A 24,467-nucleotide genomic window follows, 5' to 3' on the forward strand; every position below is an offset into this window, starting at 1 on the left:
TTTAGTTCAACATCCTGTGTTTGCAAACCCCTCATTTAAAAACAGTCTGATTATAATGCAGCTGATCCTTTGACAAGCACAATTAAATGTCTGCATAACTTCCTCCTAAACCTAAAGTTTAGATAACGGAGGGATGACCGGGTTTAGATGTTGCTGCAAAGAAGAATCTTTGCACTGGATACTATCCTGAGTTCTAGGGGCTTGCATAGAATAACCTGTGAGTTGTGAAAAAAAGAGAGGTCAAAACAATTTACAGGATGTTTTATCATGCCACAACCTCTTTGACTATTTTCAGTGTATTCTCTAGTATTGCTTTAAAGATAGTCCGCGACTCCAAACGTAACACCACACATGGAATGTAATGAGTATGGCTAATTGGTCACAATTTACAGTAAAGGCTCATTATTGTGAAGACAAGTTGTAACAGGAAGTAACACAATATGTCCGACCACAGGCGAGATTGTGATATACACTATTCTTAGATGTTTTAAAAGGTCTCTGTGGTGGAAACTGATCCGTGCCGGTGTGTCTCTCACTGCAGGTCTCATGAGATGAAGGCTGGTTTACACACAAATAACTGTGCTTATTTTCATCCCTTAAGATTAAGAAACAAAGAAGAAATAAAGCACACTTTGAGTGATGAGTCATGCTGTGGGATTTTACAGTTAAAAGGAACTAAATTGTTTGAATTTAGGGAGTTATTCCTACATTCCTTGTGGCGTGCCTGTTTCCACTAAAACTTGACTTTCTTTTTTTGCATGGCTTGGCTGTAAAATGAAATTCACCATGACTAAGATACAACATGCACTCATTTGAGAGGAAGTATTCTTTTTTTAGTCCTTTAAAGTAATCCTGTCATATTATTAAATCTGACACTATCAGTAGTGAATCCAGGCCTCTGCCTATTTCGAGCGTCTTTGATGGCCAAGTCTCCGGCTGTCTCTCTGATATGCATCAGCAGCACCATCAGTCGGCTAAACCAGAGCTGTTATATTAGGAGGAAAATCATCTTAGGGCCGGATTTTTAAAGCCTTGTGTATTTTAAACAATAATGAGACTGGGTTTCTCCAGTGCACTGTGCTATTGTGAGTGTAAATTTGACTTGTTTAAATGTGAAGATGTTGAGATGAGATGACTTTATTTATAATAGCTTATGCTTGTCAGTAACAGTTGATCGCTAGGCACTTAAATAAAGAGGTAGGCTGAATACAAATATTGCCAAATATGAAATGATAAGGATCTTTGAGATTCTCAACTTAGCTGAACTGACACTGATCTATTCATATTACAGTGAGGTTATTTAGAATGTAGTTGGCCGTTATACAAAATGTACAGTTTACAGTAATTAAGAAACTGTTTGAAGACATGTTGTTGATTCGGTTTGAAGTTCTCGTGTCCTTTAGCCCACCTCTGCTAAATTATTCATCCACTGTGTTGCCATATTTAGCGAGACGGGAAGTATGATGTCATAGCAACTGAGCTGATTTCAGCTAACTTGATATTTCAGCATCCGCATCAGACATTTTTTTTTATACCAAGAAAATGTATTCCATTTTTTAATGTATTTCCATGAATGTTGACTTTGCATGAGAAGATTTCAATCCCTCAGTATCAGAAAAGCTTCACATGCAGATGTTCAGATTTGAGATTTTAGCTTAGGTTAAAGAGCCATGAGACATTTTATTTCAGGAAAACCAAATAGCCTTGTTGATTATGCTTTGATATCTTTGTATTCTCCCTCTTAATTCACATGACTCACAATTTTTCTTCATTTCTCATTAAGGCCCCCATTAATTGTCATATTCCTTTCATGTCCTGGCAATTTCTTAGACTACCGCTGAGTCAAAACCTATATTCGGCTTCACATACTACAAAGTATTACTCATGTCCTTGTAAAATGTCTGTGACGAGGATCTACAAATATGGCATTTACAGTAGGATGTGACTCCTCTTGGTATTCCTTGGTTATTTGGTCCTTTAAAGCCGCATTGTGTTACAAACAACAGTCTCATCAATGGCATCAAGTCTGTTTTTCCCTGACTTACTGACTGAACTGTGAGGACTTTCCCAGATATACTTTGTTTCCTGTTTGTTTGAGGCTACAGTGTCTAGAAACTAGAACACATCCTTGTTTGTGGTAACACGTGGGTGATCAAGTTACGTCTGTTGTAAAAGGGAGAAGCAGAAGTCAATGTTAGCCCGAGAGGTTTCTCGCTGTGTTTATGTATCATTATACCCCTTTATCAGCTTTGGGTCATAGGGAAGTCTCCACACAGGAGCCGTTTCTGTGCAGGGAGCGGTGATCGTGGTTGAGGCAGCCCTCGTTGCGATGTACAATGAGCACTGGGAAGTACACCGCGTCCTGGTAGGCTGGAGGGTTCTCCTCACTACTGGTCTGCTGGCCTGACAGACAGCGCGTGCTCTCTGTGGGGCAGGACGTCTCATTCAGGCTCCCGCTGCTCCTCCACAGGCAACTCCGCCTGGAGCCATACAGCCGGCCCAGCGAGAAGCGGCTGGCGCTGAAGGGGATGCGGGGGCTCCCCGTGTTGCAAATGCTGAGGGCGCTCCGAGAGAAGATGGAGGAGCTGCTGATGGCACGGTGGCAGCGCTCACAGTTCTGCCGGTAGCTGCCGTAGCCTCCGCAGACGGAGTAGCTGTTGCAGCTCCCTGAGAGCTGAGCCAGGTCCATGAGGACGGCCTCTGAGTAACTGGGCACCAGCTGCTGGTTGGAGCGGATGTGCCACTCCAGCTCCGTGCTGTCGATTGTGTTGACTCGTGGGATGTGACGGCAATACGGCCGCTCCTCAGATGGTGTTACTGGCACAAAGTCGAAACCAAACAGCTTCTCCACATGGTAGTGAGCACAGGCAGTGCGGTACTCCGCCAGCACCCGCAGAGGCCAGGAGAGGGTGAAAGCAGCTGCAGCCCAGAAAGTGGAGTTGGATGCGTACCAGGGAAGGTGATTAGGGTCAGAAAAGGCAATCATATACTCCTTGAAGTCTACATTCTTCAGGTGCATCCCCTCACGGGCCTCCATGTAGTCGTCCAGGCCCTCGTTCTCTGTGAAGAACCTGGCTCGCTGGGTCAGGTACGAGTTCTCTGACTCCACGTTGGCAAAGCTAAAGCACTTAGTGAACCTCAGCCTGGTGATAGGGAAGTCCTCCAGGCCCAGCAGTTGCTTTGAAATGTCTTTAACCCCACAGTTCCCGTAGTCAAACTCTGCCTCAGCCACGTGGGTGTTGACTCGCTCATGGTAGACCTGCGTGGTGGTGTAGGCGTCTCCGTTACGGTAGCGCGTCACCTGCCGCGTCCTCCTGACATAGTGGTAGCTAATGGCCTTCCACCAGATGCAGGGCGTAGCCTGCTGCATTCGCTGGACGCGCTCCGCCACACTTTCTACATCCACCTTGTACTGCAGCTCGTTCCTGGTGTAGCAGTGCCAACACTCCACCAGGTAGACCACATAGAGCATGACCAGGAAGGCCAAAGGGATGTAGATGTAGCCGTTCGAGCAGGGACTGTCGTGGTACATCATAGACTTTCCCTTGTGAGAGCTGTCGAAGGAGAGGTGGGTGACCTTGGTCACCTGGCACCAGGCCATCACCCCGACGCAGCTGTACATCAGCAGGGACAGCAGCAGGCATTTCCAGTGAGTTTCCTGACACAAGGATTTAGTCAAGGACTGTTTCTGGGGTCGCTGCTGCAAAGAAGACGAGAAAACGTCAATAAATCAACAGAACAAAACCGTCAATATATTCTTACTTAAAATAGTGACAGGAAATGTGAGGTTTTCTAAATAAGCCCGTTGTAGTTGTAGTTACCTCACCTGCACTGTATTTTACTTTTATTGACTTTTTTTTTTCCACCTGACCTTTCTTACTTCTTTTTTTTTTAAAGAAAAATGTGGAACTAAATTTGAAACAGAAGGGGGGAAAAGGGCAGGAAATCTTTCTCAGAATAAAAACAAAAACACAGCAATCTCAAAGCAATTAAGAACATAAAGGGTTATATAACACAACTCAATATAAAATTGTAACTTAATTGATGAGAATGACCTACATATCTGTTTGATATAAAGTTAGAAACAGTTCAAAAGTAGTGGCTCATGCATATGAAATATTTAAGGAAATATTCTGCGTTCTAAGTGCTTTTGCATAGTTTATGCATGAGCTGTGAGCCAATTCCTCGTGTCTTGGTCTATGCTTGTTAAAATCATAAGACTCACCCACTCTTATAATCAAAGTCAATAAATGTGTCTGATTAATGCAAAAGTACAATAATAAGTATATACCTTGTTGTCAGTAAGGAGAGCTGAGTGCTTCAGCTTGACTGCTGTGTGGGTGTGCACATGGCCACGGCCCATGTGTTTACATAAATATGACATTTGAGTACAGAAAAGAAATATTCTGAGGGGTATAGGCTTCTCATTTAATGTCAAGCCAGCCAGAAAAAAGCAGTCGTTTGACTCTGGCAGCGTTAAGCTGGTGCCATCCTTTATCACTGCGGGGCACAGCAACCCCCCAGTGCCTGCATCAAGAGCTAGTCACGCCTTTCGGGAGCACTGCCACACAAACCTGGCAGAGATTCAAAAGCCCCAGGAAGGAAGGGTGACTTATAACACAATTCATTGAAGAGATTTGCATAAAATACATTGCACCAGAGCAGAACCTACTGCGTAGAGACATAAAACATTTAGGATTGTACTCTCGCAGCACTGATTTAGTTGAAAACCAAACGTTATCCTCTCCATCTCTTACATAGGTCAGCCCCTGACCACAGCAGTCGAACAACAAGCACAGCTGCATTGATGTATTGAATTCAATATGTCAGCTCTGTGCTCCTCGGATGACAGACAAGCATAAATAATAGATGTTCTTTCTCCATAATTATCTCCCCACCTTGGTCACATGGTCCCCAAGTCCCTTACCAACCCAAGGCTACACACCACGGAGGGAAAGGGATTAACACTGAAACTCCCCTTTGAGATGGGCCTACTGCAGGAGGAGAATTTACTCACCAGCATCCTGTACACGCTCGACAAATATAATCAATACAACATGACATACTTTGTGGCTCATGTTACACATTACAGCTTCTGTTTAAGCGACAGTCTAATGAGTAACATGAAACATCACTCTGCATATAAAATGGTCTGTAATTTACTTGTGTTTATGGAAAACAAATATACCACTCGATTGAAAATGTGCCGTAAAATGAAAGAAGCCATTATAATATTGTAATGCAAAGTCGTATATAGAAATTTTGTTTAGCTCATGAAATTAGATTACATGCCAGTTTCACCCTTGACTTAAAGAATTATAGCAGACATGACTAAACAGTTCAGCAACAGCGAGTTGGATTAATGGAGACTTTAAAATATTACCGAGATATTGAAAGCTGTTTTAACATAAAACAGATGACATTTAAATTTTAAACTCCATCGTTGAGATCATAACAGATCTGTTCATTCGACCTATGGATAGCAGAAAAGTAGGGAAGTGACTCACCACGTGAAAACACAATGGTGTTGACATTTTTGTTACATTAGACAAAGAAATTCCTCTGGCCTGGTTAAACAGCAAGAATGACCTCTCGTTGGAAATAGCTCACATATTTGTCATGAGATAGAAAAAACCACCAGTGGTTTTTGATTCCCAATATGACGAAATCGAGAAAATATTAAAGAAGTTGCAGCAGAATCTGAGCTCATGGTTACAGAATAAGTTTTCTAAAGGTGTGAACTGCTAGATGTAAAAGCGCCATCTAAATTGTACTTATACAGATCTATATTTGACACAGTTATGGTGTAAACTGAGGTGTTAAATGGTGTAAAAAGCCTCAGAAGTTCAGTCAGCTGGAGGTTGCTATTGTTCTGCACGTATTATTCTGAACACAAGAAACTTATATCCAGGATAGAAAATGTAAAGCAAAGAGATCAGGCATTGTACTGTATTGTTAAGATGCGAAATGGTAACCAAGTTCCCTTAACACTTCATTTTATAGGTCTGTAAATTTCAAATGGTAGGTAGGAGGTAATTACCTAATTACCACAATACTTACCTAAATTTATTGAAAATCACCCCAACACAATTTGATAATAATATTTTGGGACTTTCCAATGATAATTTAATAAACTGCTCAGTTTTTTAATACATTTCCAGGTAACTTAAACTTCTGTTAGCCTCTGCTGATCATGCCAGCTTACTAGTTTCTGTCTAACTTCTGCACAGCAGGTCACAACATTAAAGTGAGTTGTTTTAACTTTATTTTGTTGTTGTCGTAAAATATATAAAAGTGACATATAACTTGTTGGTGTGATGACATTATTATTAGGTGTCAATCACCAAGGAAAGGAAAGGAGTGAAAATGTATGTTCATTGTCATGTGTTCTGCAAATTTGCAATAATAACAATTGTTCACAAAAAAACAAACTACCGTTAATTTAGTGGTCTGCTAAACAGAAGTTAGACAGAAACTAGTTGGACACTATTTATTCGCTCCTAATTGGAAAGTCCCAGGATATTATTTTTAAATCATAAAACATTTTTAAAAATAAAACAGCATCAACATTAATATGATTTCTTGAATTTTTCTGTTCTAGGATCATGTGGCAGGCCAACTTTAACTGCATGGCGTGCCAACTTTAGACAATGCCAGTACTGATATAGATAATAGGAAACAATTTGCTCTTGTTCTCAATCTTTTACACATCTAGAACCCCTAAACTGACACAAATTAGACCACAGATCCCCTATTTGATTAGAACTTTTCACCTGAGAAGAATTTTAATTTTAGATTACTTTTTTGTCAGAGAGTGTACGAACCTTTGACCAAAACAGTCATGCCTTATTGCCATCATTGTGTTATTTATGGATGGAATTATAGTGAAACTAACTTTTGCTGTTGGTACCACTTTAAGAACCACTGATTTGCAGTATTGTCTGTAAACTTTCACAGGTTGGCATGAGTGTGGCTTTGACTCGAGCACTATACATTATATGGATGCTTTAACACAAAATTTCTAAAATAAAAACCGCCATAGGATGGAACGCAAGATGTTGTTTCTACCAGAGGAATACAAATCCATAAAACACTCCGTTATGAAATGTAATCAATGTTTTAGAAAGCAAATGTTTCAGTCAGAACCTGCAAGACCGGAGAAACTTTCCAGTTCATGAGAGTGCAGTGTGTGGTGCCTTTAACTAAGAGCCCCTCACACTCATGGACACTTTCTCTTGACATAATAAGACCAGCTAGGTTATATAAAAACCCTCTTGTGTAATGGATATGTAACTTGTCCACCATGTGTGTCTGTAGACACAGTGACAGGAGAGAGGGGAAGTATTACATTTGAATTTCTGATTTAGTGGTGTCACATTTACTGATGTCATCATCTAAAATTTCATCTGTCCTCACAGAGTTTAACTGAGTGTCTGGAGAAGGCTTTCTTAATCTTTAAAGGAACAAACCTGCATGGATTTTGGTCACTGGTTTTCTTCTAGGAGAATGAATTAAACAAAACAGACTTTTTGATAATCCCTTATTTGATTTTAGTTTCATTTTCCTTAGGATCCATTTGCACACTTTCCAGGTCCCACAAGAGGTCCCTGAACCTCATTTTTGAAACCACTTGTCTGGAGGGGAGACAAACAGGAGAGCATCCACGCACGTTCACACTCTCGGGTGCGCGCTCGGACGCACAGGTTCATTTATTACTGCAAAATAAGCCATGAAAACAATAGTAATCACAAAAGAAATCCGGTGTAATTCCCAAGATCCCACTAATTAAACCCTGATCTCCTAAATCTAATTATTATAGCGAGATTATTGTGATTCCACTGTGATATAAATGAAATGTGTCTCACTAATAGAAGGCTGAATTTGCTGAAAATTGGCCTGCGCGCTGCAAACAATGCGTCCTCACCTCCTCTCGCGGGCTGTCCGACTCCTCCTCGGGGACGGTGGTGGTGCTGCTTTCACTGGCGGTCGCAGCCGATGCTGGGGACATGGTGACAACGGTGCAGAAACCGGGGCATGGATCTCCTGATGGGACGGGGGGTTTCCAAATCAGGGTGAAATATAAAAGCGCCGTTAAGCCCTGTGCGCATTATCCAGAAGAAACCAATCCAACTGGAGCCGAAATGGAAACGCGCATAAGATCCATCATCATCCCAGCAGCAGCAGCAACAGCAGCATCCTCCAGGTGGGCAGACGTCCGCTCATTGTGCCTCGGAAGAGGCGCAAAAATAGGCTGAGACTCGATGCTGGTGAACACTGCTGCTGCAAGGGATGCAATGTTAGGAGATGGCAAGAGGCGGCAGTCAGCTCCTCTCCCTGTAGGCAGTGCCCATGGCAGCCAGTGAAGCTGTGAAGCAGGACAAAGACGACAGGCAGCGGCACGTGTGAGCAGCCACCCCGACACCACAATGTAAATAACACACACACACATCCCAGCCTGACAGCACACAGAGGCGGTGCTGCAGAGAGGAGCCCCCACCCCCACCCCCCCCCGCGTCCCATTAGATGCATGACCATGTCTGTATGGACCAATTAAGATAATGATATCCCCTTTAACAAAATATTAGGCTGTGATACAGTGAGAGATCATTATAAGATTTCCTTACTGCAGAAATATGTAGTTTAATGATTCATGCTTGGCAGTGTCATGCTGTTAAAGGATGAGCAGACCACATAAACTGTTTCGTTTTGCTATATTCAGTACTGACAGAGCTTAAATATTTTCCATAAACAGAATTGTTTAAGCCGTTCGTCTTTTATATTAAGATTGTAACACCTCAACAGACTTTAAGTCTCTGCAAACCACTGCTACACTGAAATGTGTACGTGTCATGCAAACTATATTGACATTTTTACAGTATGTGTCATATCACATTCACATTACACGTTTATGACCTGACCCTCAGAGTTGGAGATGATGATGGTGGAGTTACAGCTAGGTGAAAAGTCTACCAAGCCAGTGACCACAGTTCAAGACTGTATTTCAACATTTGTTAGCCTGAAGCCGCTGGATATTTTTCAGGAGACCTCGTGACAATTTCCACTTGTGTTTCTGGCAACGAAAATCTGATAGTTCCGATGAGAAGTTGGGACATCTCCAGCCATGTTTGTGGCGACCAACACAGATATTTTAAGCCAAAACATGATGTTTTCTTGACGCTATCCAAGTGGTTTTTCTGCCTAAACCTAACCAGATCATAACCCAGCTTTGTCACAACATAAAACCGAACCTAAAGACACATGAATAAAGATAAAGTTGAACCATCTCTGTAGTTATGCAAACATTTATTTATTCTGTTGATTGGGTTGTTGCCACCCCAAGATTTTCAGTGGTGTCATCTGGCCAACCCTGTTGAAGATTTCTGGGGGCGCCACTAACATTTTTAAATGCGAAATACAAGAACACAAAATAAGACTGATAATGGACATAACACTATATTCATTTTGTTTCAGTTTCTCTTTATTTACACAGGAAGCTTTTTCCTGTTATCCTGGCACACCAGCCCTTGTTTATCGTAGCACACAGTATGGACATTGGACTGGACTGCTGCTGGAATAAGTAAACATGACAGAGGATGATATGAAAACAGATGGCGGCTCTTGGCAGCAGTAAATGTTTCTCTTTGACAGTCGCTATTGTTTTCTGGACTATATTTATGATGAATCTGGCCCTCTCTGAGCAGACATCAGTTACTGTGGAAGTGAGCCCTCTGATGGCCAAACCACAGCAAGCATTTTCATGATGATAAAGGAAACAAGAAATGATTGCTGGGTTATTCCTGACCTTTTGGGAGGTCGACAAATGCAACTTTAAACTCTGCTTCCATGTATTATCTTACTCCCTATACAAGCCTTGACCCAAGACAGAAAATACTGGACAAATATTTAGTTCCTCATTGTTTGAGGTTGGTTTAGATATTGTTTGAATGCATCAGTGGAAAGATACTGGAGCTCCCACACAAGTATGCAAAACAACTCTTCATATGGTGAGTTACATAAGACTGTATGTCAAAGTGCAGATTGACATTGCAGTTGCTCCTAGTCACCAGCAAATACCACACAACGCAGCACTAACAATTTTTCAATGTCCCTGTCAAATTAACTTGCATAAGATTTGAGGATGTGTTGTAAGATTTATGTAAATCAAATTCAGGTTCTGCAGCTTCTCAGAAAAAAGGCGTAAAATCCCTTGAAGGATAAAGTGTTTGTAGTCTCATGCTGCAACCAGTGACAAGCCTGCTACTGTTAAGGTTTGGACTTCCGGTTATGACTTGAGAAAATAAAACTTGTGGGCTGAGCATTTAATAATTCAGGAATATGCATTAAATGACTTTGTGTAAGCTGTCTAAAAATAAAACTATAAAGGAAATAAATACTAAATGTCATGTCAAGTTTAATAGTCAGCGTTCAGTGATTTGAAACACTTGTAGTTGACTTGTAATTTATTTATGAAGACTTGGCTTCACCCCAGAAGATTTACAGGGTCATACACTGTGTTCTGTGTGTGAGCTCTTTAACTACAAATCGCATATAGCTTTTTTGAGAACCATTTTGACCACGAGTTAAGAAATTAACATCAATGTTACATTATTGTCACTTGGTAATGCAGTTTAAGTATAGACTGACTTGAGATATAGGCACTGAGTGACTTCATAACAATAATTTAAAGGTGCAGTGCGTAGGATTTAGTGGCATCTAGTGGTGAGGTTGCAGATTGCAACCAGCTGAATACAGTTCACCTGACCCTCCTCTACGGTAGCTGTTAAAATCTTCAAAAGCTGTTAAAAGCTCCCTCTGTAGATATAAAAGACTCATTCCAAGATAATGAAAACACAATGATTCTTAGTTTTAGGCAATTGAAACCCTAACCCTGTATAATAAAAATATATTTCCAAAATTAACTGGACTGGACAGTACTGATGAACTACCTTGTCACATATCTGCAGTTGTCAATATGGACAGATTTATTGTGATTTTCATCTTTTTTAGTACCTTTTCTGTGCCGAGTTGGCGGCCATGTTAACTTGGTACAAAGTAATCTGTTAGAGTTCTCGGATTACTTTTTTGTTGTAACGAGTAACATACTCTAACGCGTTACTTTTCCCAGTAGATAACGCAGTAATGTAAAAAGTTACTTTTTAATAGCAGTAATCTCATGATGTAATGAGTTACTTTTTAAAGTAACGTTACCCAACACATCACCACCATGCATATTCTTTTTACAAAATCCCATGGGGCAAACTGGAAGAAGCGTGACTTCGGAGGCTCTCTACGACTGAATTTAAATTTTGGGGTGAACTCATCCTTTAAGCCCCTGCTAATTGATTTTCATACTGTATAGAAATGTCTGGAAATCAATCCCTGACAAAAATATTTGTTTTAAAATGTACGTAAATTTTACTAAAACATTAAAAAACACAGTTGTGTGGCTCTTTAAACACAGATATGAGGAGGAAACCAGCTACACTGTAATTCTAGTACGGCTTTATTTTGAAAATATCACTTCCTCTTCCGTTACTTGTGACTACTGAACGTTGACGCTTCCAGTTGAAGTGTGTGTGTGTGTGTGTGTGTGTGTCTGTGTGTTTGTGTGCGCGCGCGTGTGTAATGTGTGTGTGTTCGCTCACGCGCACTGGGGAATCCCCGCGTGACAAAAACAGCTTCGCCTTTCACATGTCAGCGCTTCCCCTTATCGCTTCTCTCTGCTCATATGCTCTCAGCCTGGAGCTCACGCTGTTACCGGATATGTAGACGACCAGCGGCCGTTTTCGCCTCAATTAGCCTCGTTTTTAACCCTTTTCACGAAGTCTGTGATGACCGTACTTCATTTTAAAACTTTTCAAAACACAAATAATCGTTAAAAAGTGAAGGCCTGTCGCTGTGAGGTAGTTTATCGTCGGTTAGTGGCATGAAACGCGGCGGCTCATTCCTCTGGTTTCACAAAGGAGCGGTGGTTTCCTCAGGTGTCAGTCGGCTATCCCCGGAGTCCGGTCACATCCTCACCGAGCACCGAGCGGCGGCAGCGCGCTTCTAGCCTGTAAAGTCCTCGGGGAAGGCGGGAGGGGGAAACCCAGTGAAGCCACCACCGACACCACCACCACCATGGCGAGCGACGACTGTAGGAAAGATGACTTGCTGGAGGACAGCCGCACAGACTCGGGCATCGACTCGTACCGCTCCATACTGAAGTCAGAGGAGCCCCGGGAGCCGAGCGCCGACTTCAGCGGGCCGAGGGACAAGTTCTCCACCGTGGAGGAGCGCCTGGACTCGGCGTACGGCTCCTCGTCCATCACGGTGGAGAGTCTGACAGAAATAGTTGGGGATTGCACGCTGTCCAGCGCCAAGGAGGAGCAAGCACAGATCTCTGAACTCTCTGAACAGGAGGAGAACTTGCTCACAACTATCACTGAAGATGGAGACACGTAGGTTTTTAGTCTATTTTCTCAGTTTCTTTGCTAAAAGGCCTGGTGTTCACTGTTGCATACATGGTGGTTTCAGTTTAAACATGGTGCCTTGCATTTGAACTGTTTCTCTGACCAACTTCTTCACCGTTAATGTTTGCTAAATCTCCCATGAGATAGTCTGCAGTATCCCAGAATGTAATAGAGTTTGGGGGAAAGACAATTTAATCTGTTTTAATTAGCTTTTATTAGCTTTACTTCCCAAATCCCCCACCCCCTTTCTCTTTGTGCATAATTATGTTGTATTTAATTACCTATGTCTGTAGGCACACAGATGGTCTGTAGCTTTGATGGGTAGGGCTGCAACAAATAATATATTGATCATTGATTATAATAATGTGTCTATGAAGTGGCAGAAAACACAAAAGAAAAGAAAAGTCACAAGTTCCAACAGCCTAAGGGGACACTTTAAGATGTCCAAAACCCAAAGTTTTTCACTTTACAGTGATATAAAACAGAGAAAAGCCACAAATCCTCACATTTGAGAGCTAGAACCAGAAAATATTTAACATTTTAGCTTGTTCAAAATCCAAAGATACTCAGTCTACAGTGATTTAAAAGCAGCAAAAAAAGCAGCTTGGTCCAAAAAGTGTATGAAAATAGAGAAAAATGCTCATCACAAGTTCACGAAGTCCAATGGGGCACCTGGAAAAATGTCAAAATCGAAAGAAATTAAGTTTACAATGCTATAAAACAGAGAAAAGTAGTAAAATCCTCACATTTGAGAGAACCAGAACCAAAACTAGAACCAGAGAATGTTTAGCAGTTTTGCTTGAAAAATGGCCCTAAAAGAAGACACAATTATCAGAATAGTTTCTGGTTTATTTCTGTTGCTGCACTAATCAGTAATTCATGCAGCTAATTAAAACCTTTTTTTATTCAAACATTTGGAAATCGCAGTTTATGAAGTCTGTAAATCATAATGAATTTGAGGCACAGTTCTTCCCATGATGCTGTTTTGCAAGGGGATTTCATGGCGGTGTGATACTGCAGACTTTTTTAATGAACTTTGTCCTTGTCATGAATGTGGACGGCGTCTCTCAGTCAGAAAACAGAAGTGAAACAGATAGGTCTGGACTTCCCCACACAGCAAAGACAAAGCACATGCTGTGAGGCAGCGCTGCAGACTGGCTTTTGATCCAAGAAACTTGTTGATCAGGATGGGACAGTGTGTGCTGCATGTTATTATTGGTGGATCCCACAAAGCTGCTGTCTTCTTCTTTTTCTTCTTCTTAGAAATGTCAGTAAACCTGCAGTCACAGTGGCTGTTTGCTGCTTTTCATTTCTCAGTTTGACTCGATGAAAGTGCTGCATTTTTGCACACAGTCCGCACACCAGCCTCCACACACACAGCCTTATCAGCACATGTAGACTCATCTTGTGTCACTCTGTCATCAGTCTGTTTTGACGTGAAAGCAGGCCTACTAATGACAGCTGCAGCCACTAGCGTAATCCACAGATTGATGTATTCACACAGTGTTGAAGAGGTGTTGTTGTGTCTCTGACCTCTTTTCATTTCCGCTCGCTGATTGTTAGGGCCACATGGTTTCATTATCACGACCCAACTATAGATACCTGCGATGGAAAGGAACACCTGAAACACCACACTGCTGCTGCTTACTCTGAGAGAGAATCATGCAAACATTATTTTTTTTCCCCCGTGGGATTTTTTAGTTCTTATTCATTCAAGTCTTACTCAAACCAGGAAGTCCCTTTCACACTAAAATATTTGCTCACAGGGTTGACTCGAATAGATCCCTTAATCTGGAGAAATTTTTGGGATTTAGCTACACATCAATACATTTTCCTGTGAGACACATTATCATACCAATGTAGGTATAATTTATTGGTGGAGTGATTTCCATTTATCACATATATTTTATGAAAAGATTTTATGTACTTGGTTGCACACTGGTGCAGTTTTGTTATTTATTATTTATTATTATTATGCTTAATTGATTAACTGTTTGATCTGTAAAACAATAGAAAATACTGAAAAATGCTCATCACATTCTCCCAGAGCCCAAAATAACATTAAACATTTCTTATTTTTGTCCAAAAAAAAGTCCAAATCAGTTTCTCTGCATCCATTCAGAAGTGGTGGACCATAATCTCAATAACAAAACAAAACAAAACAAGCAGACAAACATGTATCAGGTCTTGTATAGAAATGGCCCTTCAGTCACAATCAAGTAAACTACTATGAACGATATTAGGGCTGCAACCACTTATAGTACTAGAATCAAAACTAACAAGGAAAAGCAGCAAATCCTCACATTTGAGGGGAAATGCATATCAGCGAGGTAACAGACTTTGACACAACACCAGTGCTCTCCATTGAGTGATTACCACAACGTTCATTCGCACGTGTTTCCTTTGTGCCATAATGTGACCTTTATTTTTGCTGGGAAAATTCATTTTTCCAGCAAAAATCTTTAACATTAGTTGGTTCCAGCTCTTTAAATGTGAGGATTTGCTGCAGCTCTTTGTCATTTATCATAGTAAATTAAGAGTCTTTGGGTTTTGGACTGTTGGTTGGACAAAAGAAGCATTTTAAGATATCACTTTGGGCTCTGGGAGATTGTGATGAGCATTTTTCACATGTTTGGACATTTGATATACCAAATGGTTTGTTGATTAATCGTGAAAATAATCATCAGATTAATCGAAAATTTCCTGCGTAAAAATATTATTAGTTGCAGCCCTGTTTGTCAACATAATGTGATTGTGTCATATCATAATATGATCTCTTGTGGCCCAATGAAATCTTTTTAAACACATTTTGAATCATTAATAGTAGTTGGCTTTATCTAGCTTAAAAATAAGTCTAGCTAAAAAGTATACACATGTATATTTGCAGGTTTTAATTAGAAAGTGAAACTTTTTAAAAGAGATTTCATTGATCGATGAGTCCCAGTTCTTTTTAGATTAATTTATTAAACAAAAAACAAAGAAATTCTTCTGGCTGTGACAACAAAAGTGAATGGAAAATATAATGCAATGATAATATAAATAGATTTTATTGATCAACCAGTTAAAATGCACAAGTAATATATCATCCAATAGCTGCAATGGCTTAAATGTCAGTACAAATAATTTCACAATGAATTACTAAAATCAATTTAGTTTTTGACGTTCATATCAAACTAATCTGGAGAATATTGAACATGAGGCTTGTGATTGACTTGCTTGCAGCAGACAGCTGAGTGAAATGTGCGCTGTGAGATTTTGTGGAAACGTTTGATCCCACACTGTCTGTCGCCGAATAGTTCAATGACATTTAGTCTGAACTGCAGAAAAAAAAACGTGTTTCTGAACTTTAAGAGAGCGCGAAGTTACTGCAGTGACACACATTACACAATGCACTGGGCCTATATGCGTCAATGAAATGTCATCCTCTAGAAATCAGTTTCGATGTATAAAAATTTGACGCAGCTTGAGGCTGAATGATGATACAAATCTGCTAAAATCCTTTCACAGTTGAGCCCTCTTTGTGTTGTTCTAGGTTATTCTAAATTAAGCACTAATGCCTCCTTCCATTTCCTGCTTTTTGCACACATTTGTTTGCTACAACTTCCCACTCAGGTTTTGAGGTTAGTGTGTTTTGGTTTTGTTTTGTCATTTGCTTTAAGTGTTTAAGCTAAGCGTTGACTGTCAGGTGGTTTTAACATGTCCCTCTTTACTGTAACAACGAGCTATGGTATCTTTTCTCTGGAGGTTTGTATTGCTCAATACCCCCCAACCACTAACTCTTGTCATTCTGCCCATCGAGTGTTAGATTTCATAGTAGTCTCTTGAGACGAATACCGAGGAAAATTATGAAGCAACATTTTCGCCACTTGTTGAAATGCAGTCTTTTTTTGGGTGTCGATTGCTCAATGTTAGAAGTTGTTAGAAGAAGTCAAGCTAGAATGAGCCTGCAAGTTTTTGCAAGCATGATGGATAAAGATCTTCATTTTCCTTTGCCACTCCTGCAGAATCCTGCACTTAGCGATCATCCATGAAGAAGAATTCATCGCTCAACAGTTGATACAGCTATTTCCAAAAGAAGTCCTGGACATTCAAAATAATTTATACCAGGTAAGTGCAACGTGACTCTTTCCGCTACACAAGCACTCTGCAGCTTCTGCTGGAATTTTTCGCTCCAAAGTGACTTCCTCTTCATCAGTATCTCGATCGTGGAAACAGTGGCATTATTTATGTACTTCCAGAGAACTGTTGTTCCTCTTTATTTGCAGTCTGTCCTCTCACAGGGACGTCACTGTGGGTGGTTCCAGGGTTAGCTCATAAGGGACTTTGAATGGAAACTCCCCTCCTCTACCTCCTGTTAGAAATAGAACCACAGGGAGCTGTGGAGTCCATCCTTGTGTGGATGTGGGTGGAGGAATTGTTCCAGTCCTTTAATATGTCAGACCTGAGACAGAAGACAGAAAAAACTGACAGAACTGTCAAAAGGAAACATCTGAAGTAAAGACTCAGCAGTTCAAGCAGTGACTCAGTTAGTCATTTTTGGGTGCCTTATTTCCTCATCATAGTCATTCTACGACCTCACATTTGGAAATTTTACCATCTAAGGTTTTTAAAAGATAATCCACCCTCAGATATGTGAACACTCATTAAAATAACAGCAAATGATTCTGCCATGCTGACGTTTTTTTGCAGTTTTCCTGAGTTGCACACAATTCAGTTTTACAGCAGATTCTGTGGATACATTTTACTTACAAAAAAAAGGAGGCCATCATAGATAAAAAGCTGAGGTATCAGATTCTACACCCACGGTAGCCCCAAGAGTTGAAAACACGGTGCAGCCTTCACTTTCTCAGCTGGAATAGTTCTGCTGGTCTTTGAATGCAACAGCTAAAGTTCCTGTTCTCTTCTGGGAAATGCATGAAAACACTGACTGAAGTAGAAGCAGCAGGTTTGAAGGAAAATGGCAGCAAACAAAACAATCAACTTAATTAGGGCTGCAACAAACCAGAGCTGCAATAATTAGTTGATTAAGTGATTGAAAGAAAGTTAATAGCCAACTATTTTGATAATCTATTAATTATTTCAGTCATTTTTCAAGCAAAAATGATGATGGTAAATGAAGGTCCTATCTGTTTTGAACTGATAGTTGGACAAAAGATGTAGTTTTAAGACGCGAATTTGGGCCCTGGGAAATTGTGATTAGCATTTTATTCAAACGTTTAAACTATACAATCTTTCTAATCTATACAATTAGTCAATTAAAGGTGCAATATGTAAGACTTACTGTAGCCACCTGTCAAATTCATACTCCAAGCATATAACCAGAGTAATTGCTAACTGCTCCTACCTGTAGGTGTCATTAGCTGCTTATCTTAATTGGCTGTGCAGCTAACAGTCTTATTAAGTGGCTCTGCTTGAGCTTACTATTGGATTATCTCCTCTTGAGGTACAAAGTGGTATCATAAGACCAGATGGGCAAGGGCTAGCCAGTTAGGTTTCTTTGTCGATTATTTTTAGTTTAAAACTTAAATTCTTAAATTTAAGAATTAAATAAATTTAATTGTGAAAATGATCAGCAGATTAATTAATAATGAAAATAATCATTAGTTGCAGCCCTACAGAAGCTAATATTTTTTATTATAGAATATTGAATTTTCCGGTTTTCAGTTTTAAAAAAACTGTCAATAAATAGAGAAAAATATTTTCAAGTTTTTTGTTTTGTCCATCGTTCAGTCAGAAAATATTACACTGAAAAGCTAGATCCAGTAGATGTCAACCTTTGCCTGATAAATGACTTAAACTTATCAAATCGTTGTCATTTTAATTAATCCATTAATTAATTAATCTTTAAAAAGTCTTGCAGGCAGTGGTTATGATGAATAAATGGTAACCAGAGACATCCGTTTTCTTTGCTGATCCTCAGAGCCCTTTGCACCTGGCCACCTACCTGAACCTGACAGATGTGGTGAAGGGCCTGGTGGAGAAAGGAGTCAGCCTGGAGCTGCAGGACCAGGACGGGAACACAGCGCTTCACGTGGCCTGCCAGCATGGGCAGACAGAGTGCGCTACCGAGATGACCAGTGACATTTCCCCAAGCAAGCTGGCGCCAGTCCTCGAGACCCAAAACTGGAGAGGTGAGGAAAAAGACTAACTGCTGCAGTGCATCATCAGCTAACTATTTATTTTTATTAACAAATATTCTTATGTCTCTGCATCACCTTTGTTATTCATCAGCTTTTAAAGCAAGCTTTGTTCACAAAGATGTGTTCCTCTGTGTCCTCATGGTCTCTGTTTGACTTATCATTTGGAAAAACAACTTTTTTAATGCATTTTTCGGTCACTTTTGACGTCAAAATATGCAGCTTGTTTCAAATTTCCAATAAAATGTGTACTTCCAGGTCTTGCCTGTCTTCACTTGGCTGCACTGAACAGACAACATCAGATTATGAGGCTCCTGACGAATAAGGGAGCAGACCTGAATATCCAGGTTAGTCTTTACTGCTTCATGTGGATTATTATAGTGTTAATAACCAGGCTTTAATGGGAGGGTGACCCACACTGAATCCTTCATCTCACAGAATAGAAACCAAGGCTCCAGAGTGCAATTATTTTGGTTGCACATGCACCCAAATAAAAGTGTGGACATACGTTTTCATTTGAAGCACCGGAGCACCTGAGTTTGAGCAGGACGATTAAAAAAGATGTATAAAAAAATTTTGGTGCTGAAATTTAAACGAAGACAATTATTTATCAGCACTGTTTTTCCCGTTAACAACCGTTCACATGATTTGTTAAGAAATGAAATTAAAATGTATTATTGGGTGCACCTAAATTATGTGCTGGTGTTCCTAAATGAAAAGTTAGGCACACAAGTCTCCTGGAAAGAAGTAGCTTTTTGTCTCTTTGTAATTTAGTGTGAAACTACCCTTTAAATAAGCTTTAGGTTGTCTCTGATTTTAAACATTATATTTAAGAAGATTTAAGATTCACACCATAGATTAACCATGAGTTAACTATTAACTATGCTAAGTTTATTAACATAAGTTTGGAAGAAAAAGAGAAAATACAGTTTGTCCGCATAGAATCAAGTTTAGTTTCAGTATTCTTCATTTGATCCAGTAAACTTCCAGCCTTTATAACCAAACTAATCCCATTCAGACTGTGTTTACTGCGTCTGGCCTTAAGTTGTGTCCCTGTCTATAAATCTGTTGCACCTGTGCAATGCTGATAGTGATATGAGCTGAGCTCAGGGCTTCCTGCAGGATTCATGGAGACATAATTAGATTTGAGATATGATTAGGCTGGGCTGGTCAGCCACTCTTAACGCTCTATTGATGGAAGGGAACATGGCAGTCAGTCCAGAAACTACCACAGACATTCCTCTCAGTTTGAATCACCAGCCAAACATATCACTCTGCCTCACATCCGGTTTCTTCTTCTTTGTCGTCTTCATCTTCTTCTTGTTATTCTTTATTCCTCTTACTTAAAAGAAGAAAGAAAAAAATTGAACGAACAAAATTATTAAAAAGAAACATACCACTACTTACTACTTTATGATCTTGTTCCATTTGTGGAGATCTGGAGTGTCTCATTATTTTTATTCCACACTCCTTGCAGGAAGGAACCAGTGGCAAAACAGCTCTTCATCTCGCCGTCGAGCTACATGACATCAAATCGGCGAAGCTGCTCCTCAACTGGGGTGCCAACGTGGATGCTGCCATGTTTAACGGCTGCACACCCCTACATCTGGCAGTCGGGAGACAGGACGCTGACATAGCCAACCTTCTCTGCCAGTCTGGAGCTGACACAATGCTGCGAAACATGGAGGATGAAACGGCACTGGATCTGGCTGACGGCAATGATGATGTAAGTTATTGTGATTGACATTTAGCATGGGACACCATACATAATTTATAGGTTATTCCTCCATTGTACTATAAAAACACACTGATGAGCCACAGTGTTGCATTGGGTGACTCGTTGCTTCCTTACAATGAACATATGATCCTTCAACACTATTTCTGCCTCCATACATACATCTAGAGCTTCAACAATTAATTAATAAACAGTTAATTCATTCATTGTTTAGTTGTTAATGAATTGCCAACTATTTTGATAATCAAGTAATTGGCTTGAATCATCCTTTTCTGTTTCTTAAATGTGAATCTTTTCTGGTTTCTTTACTCCTCTATGACAGTTTGACACTGATCGACTTTTAAAAAAAAAACATTTTCTGACATTTTATAGACCAAACAACTAATCGATTGATCAAGAAAATAATCAACAGATTATTTCAAATGTGTGAAGTTGGTAATGAACTACAGTGCCCACCTGTTCCAGGAAATTACTAAGCCTTTTTAGGAAATGTCACATGTTTAAAGATTTGTGGATTCAGCTGAAAGAAATGGGTTTGGGACTCAATTTCACAGAAAGGGTGGAGAAGTCAGAAAGTGTGAAAGACAGTTTGTGGGTTGCCAACAATATAGAATAACAGCAGCCTTGTCCTTTAAATTTCCACTCTTCAAGATATCAAATTTTGTGAGGTAAAGCAATATTTACATAAACACTGGGTGTCAGATATTTTGCATTTTTTAACATCTTGAGAGGACAGCAATGGATAATTACCACAGTCACCAGTAAAATATGACCTTTTGTATCCTTGTCTTTCAGATTCTGGCTCTATTTCCTTTCGATGACATCCAGATTTCGGGGAGGTCGGTGGTCGGTATGAAGTTTTGAGGCTGAATCTTGAAATTGTCTGGAGTCTCACTGCGGCTTTAAACCAAAAAAAGCTGTATTGGAGCTGAAGTTCTGTAGTACGTTCTGATTTGTTCTGTATTTATCCATTACCTAGACAAATATGCACACCATATAAATCTTACTTGCCTCTGATAAGAGAGTGATTCTGCTTATCTGAACACTGATTTAAAAAAAAAAAAATCTGTTTCTAAATCATTGACTTGATTACTTTGCTTCTTTCCGCGTGCATCTGGAGGTGTTTTAACAAACGCCACCTCACTGTGACTACCGAACCTTCTATCAACATGTTCAACATCCAGAAGAAATTCTACCTCTTTATCACATTAACCTTATATTAATGGCTAAAATTGAACATTCAAATCAGTTTGCTTCATAGTTTCTCAAACTTTATCAGTGCTGTGATAATGTGTTTATATCTCACACATGTGGCCTTTCATTGTAACCAAAGTTTACTAAATGTAAAACTGTCACAAAGAGACCTGAAATCCTGCAATTTCAAACTAATCACACCCCTGCTATTTGTTAAAAAATGTTTGCCCACTTTGAAATGTAAGATAACACAAAATGCAGCTTTGTCTTTTTTTTTAGGTTTGCTGCTTCATGTGAAACATTTTTCTCTATTTATCTCATCTCATCTTCAATCTGCAGTAAACTGTCACTGTCCCTTGGTGTGTAATTACACTGCTCTGTCTAGTTAACATGGGCAGTTTGTTTATTTTGTAATAAAATGAGAAAAAACTGACTGCATATTGTGCTCTTTTCTGGGTAAAGGGAATTTGGAAGAAATTTGAACCTGTTTTTACACGTCGGTGATTTGCTTGTGATATCTTCACACACCCAAACCCAAGATAATGATTATTATCTAATTTCTGTTCTGCACTGGTAGCTTCAGGTTTATCAAGGAGCTTATTTCCAAAATGCAAACAGACAGAAGATAGTCCAGGTGGTATGTGACAACAATGTCAGCTTTTTCATAAAGGCATGATACTTAGTATGTCGACCGATGTTTTGATTATCAAGGATGACAAAATGAACATGAACAAAAAGATCAAGCTTTTAAAACATGAATATAACAGAATTATAAAACATAGGGGTTGACATCACCTGTTCTTTGTTATTATATTTGGTTTAGGAGATATGCAAATTTTGTTGAGTAAATGGCTGCCACAAGGCGCTTTTTGCGAGGGCTCCATTCCTGAAAATGTTCAGGGAGTCGATCTATACAAGCATACAACGTTTTTATGAAAAAGTGAACATATCACTCTATCTATTTATATTGAATTCAAACTGCACCAAATTCGACACTGCACTTCCTTGGATCCTCAGCAACAAACCTGCCAAGCGTGAAGTAGATCGGATGAACCGTTCTCGAGATATGCGATTAGCAGACAGGCAGACAGAGATTCCCTTACGTTATAATTAGATGCATCTACGGTAAATCACGATTGTGTTTTGTATGACTGGCTAGATTTTACAGCAAAGACATCCCATCATAAATTATTCCGGTTAACTGTAACGAGCAGACTTCATGACAAAGCTCTTTCACAAAAACACAGCAGTTTCTGTTCCTGCTTTTGTCAGGTGTATCTTTTGTTTTCCTGTAAGTGGCTTCTTCCTGATGGTTGCTATAATACAATGACTGTGGAGCGACTGGAAATTCCACTCAGCTGTATCTCCTGCACAAGCACACGCCGACAGCGAGACAGGTTGATAAGCTGGCACAAAGTCTTCACTTCATGCTTTTTCTGGGGCAATACTTTATCTTTGCTCTGGTCAGTTAAACACTCACTTCATGTTCACAAACAGAAGTTATTATGGTGACAGCTTCTAAACAGACGAAGCTCTGTGGTCAACTGCTAGAACAGAGTTATGAAAGTATAACTACTTCCCCACTGAGCCTATAACTTGAGCTATACAGTGCGGGTCACGCAAGTGTTGCCAAAGGCTATGTTAAAACAAAAAGGTGTTGTGAAATGTTATAAACCAGTTTCGCTGATCATTAAGTTTCCTACCACACATTTTCCTGCTTTAATAACATCACTGTGATCGTGATGGGAGGCATTAGTTGTGTCTTTTTACAGGAAGCCTGCTGCAGAGTGTGTGTGTGCCAGAGTTATGAAATATATATCCATCTTGAAAATTGAAAATATTGAATCATTTTTATTATTTCAAAGACTGACATGCAGATCAAATGCTGCTGTTGGAAATAATATAATATGATGACAATGTCAGGATCTCCATCATTGCAGAGATGCACCATGAATTGATAAATTATAAATGAAGTGGTACGTTTTTCTTTGGCATCCTGTATTATAGTATTTAACATGCAGGCATAGCTGAAGCAAAGCAGCTGGTTGATAGCACGTGTAATTAGTAAAAAAGAATAATGTTGGCTGCATGCGGTATCTCAAATAAAATGTCTGCTGTGAAAAGGTTGATTCTAAATTTTAAGTGTATTTACATAATATTGTCAGCTAGATATCTCATTAACTCATTAAGCAGAATGACCCCTTTCATACATTTACAGCAGGATGTTTATTTAATGCTAATATTCAAATATTAAGTATCGATACTTTGATATTTTTGACAACAGGCATCATGTACAAAGTGTTGTAAAAAGTACCCAATACTACTACCCTAAATACTACTTTGGTAAAAGTGAAAGTCGCCTAAATAAATAGTACATAAGTAAAGGTCTGAAAGTATCTCATATTAAATGTACTTTAATATCAAATGTATTTAAACAATAAGCGATCAAGTGACTACGGGTCGACTGATTATTGGCCTGGCAGATTATCAGATCAAACATTTCTGTTTATTATAATCTGTTATAACAATTTGAATACAAAATATAATAATAAAAACTATTAGAATAAAGATAAACATACTATATACAGTGACTGCCCTTGTATGTACATGACATGTGCAAAATATAATAAATGTGACTGTGCAAATGTGCAATGTGCAGGGTTCCTGAGATGATAAATAACAACACGAACAGTCTTTGTGACAGTGAAGTGTATGGTTGAGTCCTTAAATCAGTGGAGAAAGGAGGTGTTGGGAGCTGTGGTGGTGGTGTTGTGTAGTCTGACCGCTGATGATATGAAAGAGCCCCCCAAGCGCTTTGAGGCACGTGGTTGGATGAGTCTGTGGCTGAACGTGCTCCTGAGTTGCTTCAGCTCGGCGTAGAGAGGGTGAGAGGGATTGTCCATTCGAGCTCGCAGCTTTCCTCTCATCCTCCTCTCTGTCACTGCCTCC

The 24,467-nt window shown here is 39.7% G+C and overlaps 2 protein-coding genes across 3 annotated transcripts; one reads left to right on the plus strand and one right to left on the minus strand.

Moving 5' to 3' along the window:
• tmem151ba (transmembrane protein 151Ba) lies at positions 1-8,427 on the minus strand. Its single transcript, XM_084378016.1, has 2 exons — positions 7,925-8,427; positions 1-3,700 (listed from the first exon to the last, which is right to left on the minus strand). The coding sequence occupies exons 1-2, from the start codon at positions 8,006-8,008 to the stop codon at positions 2,255-2,257; spliced, it is 1,530 nt and encodes a 509-aa protein (XP_084234142.1). The 5' UTR covers positions 8,009-8,427; the 3' UTR covers positions 1-2,254.
• A 3,156-nt stretch (positions 8,428-11,583) lies between these two features.
• On the plus strand, positions 11,584-21,951 carry nfkbie (nuclear factor of kappa light polypeptide gene enhancer in B-cells inhibitor, epsilon). Of its 2 annotated transcripts, XR_014624505.1 has the most exons (7): positions 11,584-12,440; positions 16,457-16,559; positions 18,373-18,583; positions 18,848-18,936; positions 20,067-20,315; positions 21,120-21,265; positions 21,445-21,951. XR_014624505.1 is itself a non-coding variant. In XM_084378021.1 (6 exons), exons 1-6 carry the CDS (start codon positions 12,121-12,123, stop codon positions 21,186-21,188), a joined length of 1,041 nt encoding a protein of 346 aa, XP_084234147.1. In that variant the 5' UTR covers positions 11,584-12,120; the 3' UTR covers positions 21,189-21,951. The 2 variants fall into 2 exon arrangements, 1 of the variants encoding a protein (XP_084234147.1); XM_084378021.1 differs by having other exon boundaries at positions 21,120-21,951.
• The last annotated feature ends 2,516 nt before the right edge of the window (positions 21,952-24,467 follow it).

Source organism: Pagrus pagrus, assembly GCF_965226575.1.
Source record: "Pagrus pagrus genome assembly, chromosome: 16".
Lineage (NCBI taxonomy): Eukaryota > Metazoa > Chordata > Actinopteri > Spariformes > Sparidae > Pagrus > Pagrus pagrus.

What these genes read in the sequence shown, in the direction of transcription:
- tmem151ba (XM_084378016.1), bottom strand. Translation starts at nt 8,008, where the DNA reads ATGTCCCCAGCATCGGCTGCGACCGCCAGTGAAAGCAGCACCACCACC. An exon ending in CGGACAGCCCGCGAGAGGAG is followed by an intron (nt 3,701 to 7,924) that starts GTGAGGACGCAT and finishes TCTTCTTTGCAG; the next exon opens with CAGCGACCCCAGAAACAGTC.
- nfkbie (XM_084378021.1), top strand. Translation starts at nt 12,121, where the DNA reads ATGGCGAGCGACGACTGTAGGAAAGATGACTTGCTGGAGGACAGCCGC. An exon ending in CGAGACCCAAAACTGGAGAG is followed by an intron (nt 18,584 to 18,847) that starts GTGAGGAAAAAG and finishes GTGTACTTCCAG; the next exon opens with GTCTTGCCTGTCTTCACTTG. An exon ending in GAGCAGACCTGAATATCCAG is followed by an intron (nt 18,937 to 20,066) that starts GTTAGTCTTTAC and finishes CACTCCTTGCAG; the next exon opens with GAAGGAACCAGTGGCAAAAC.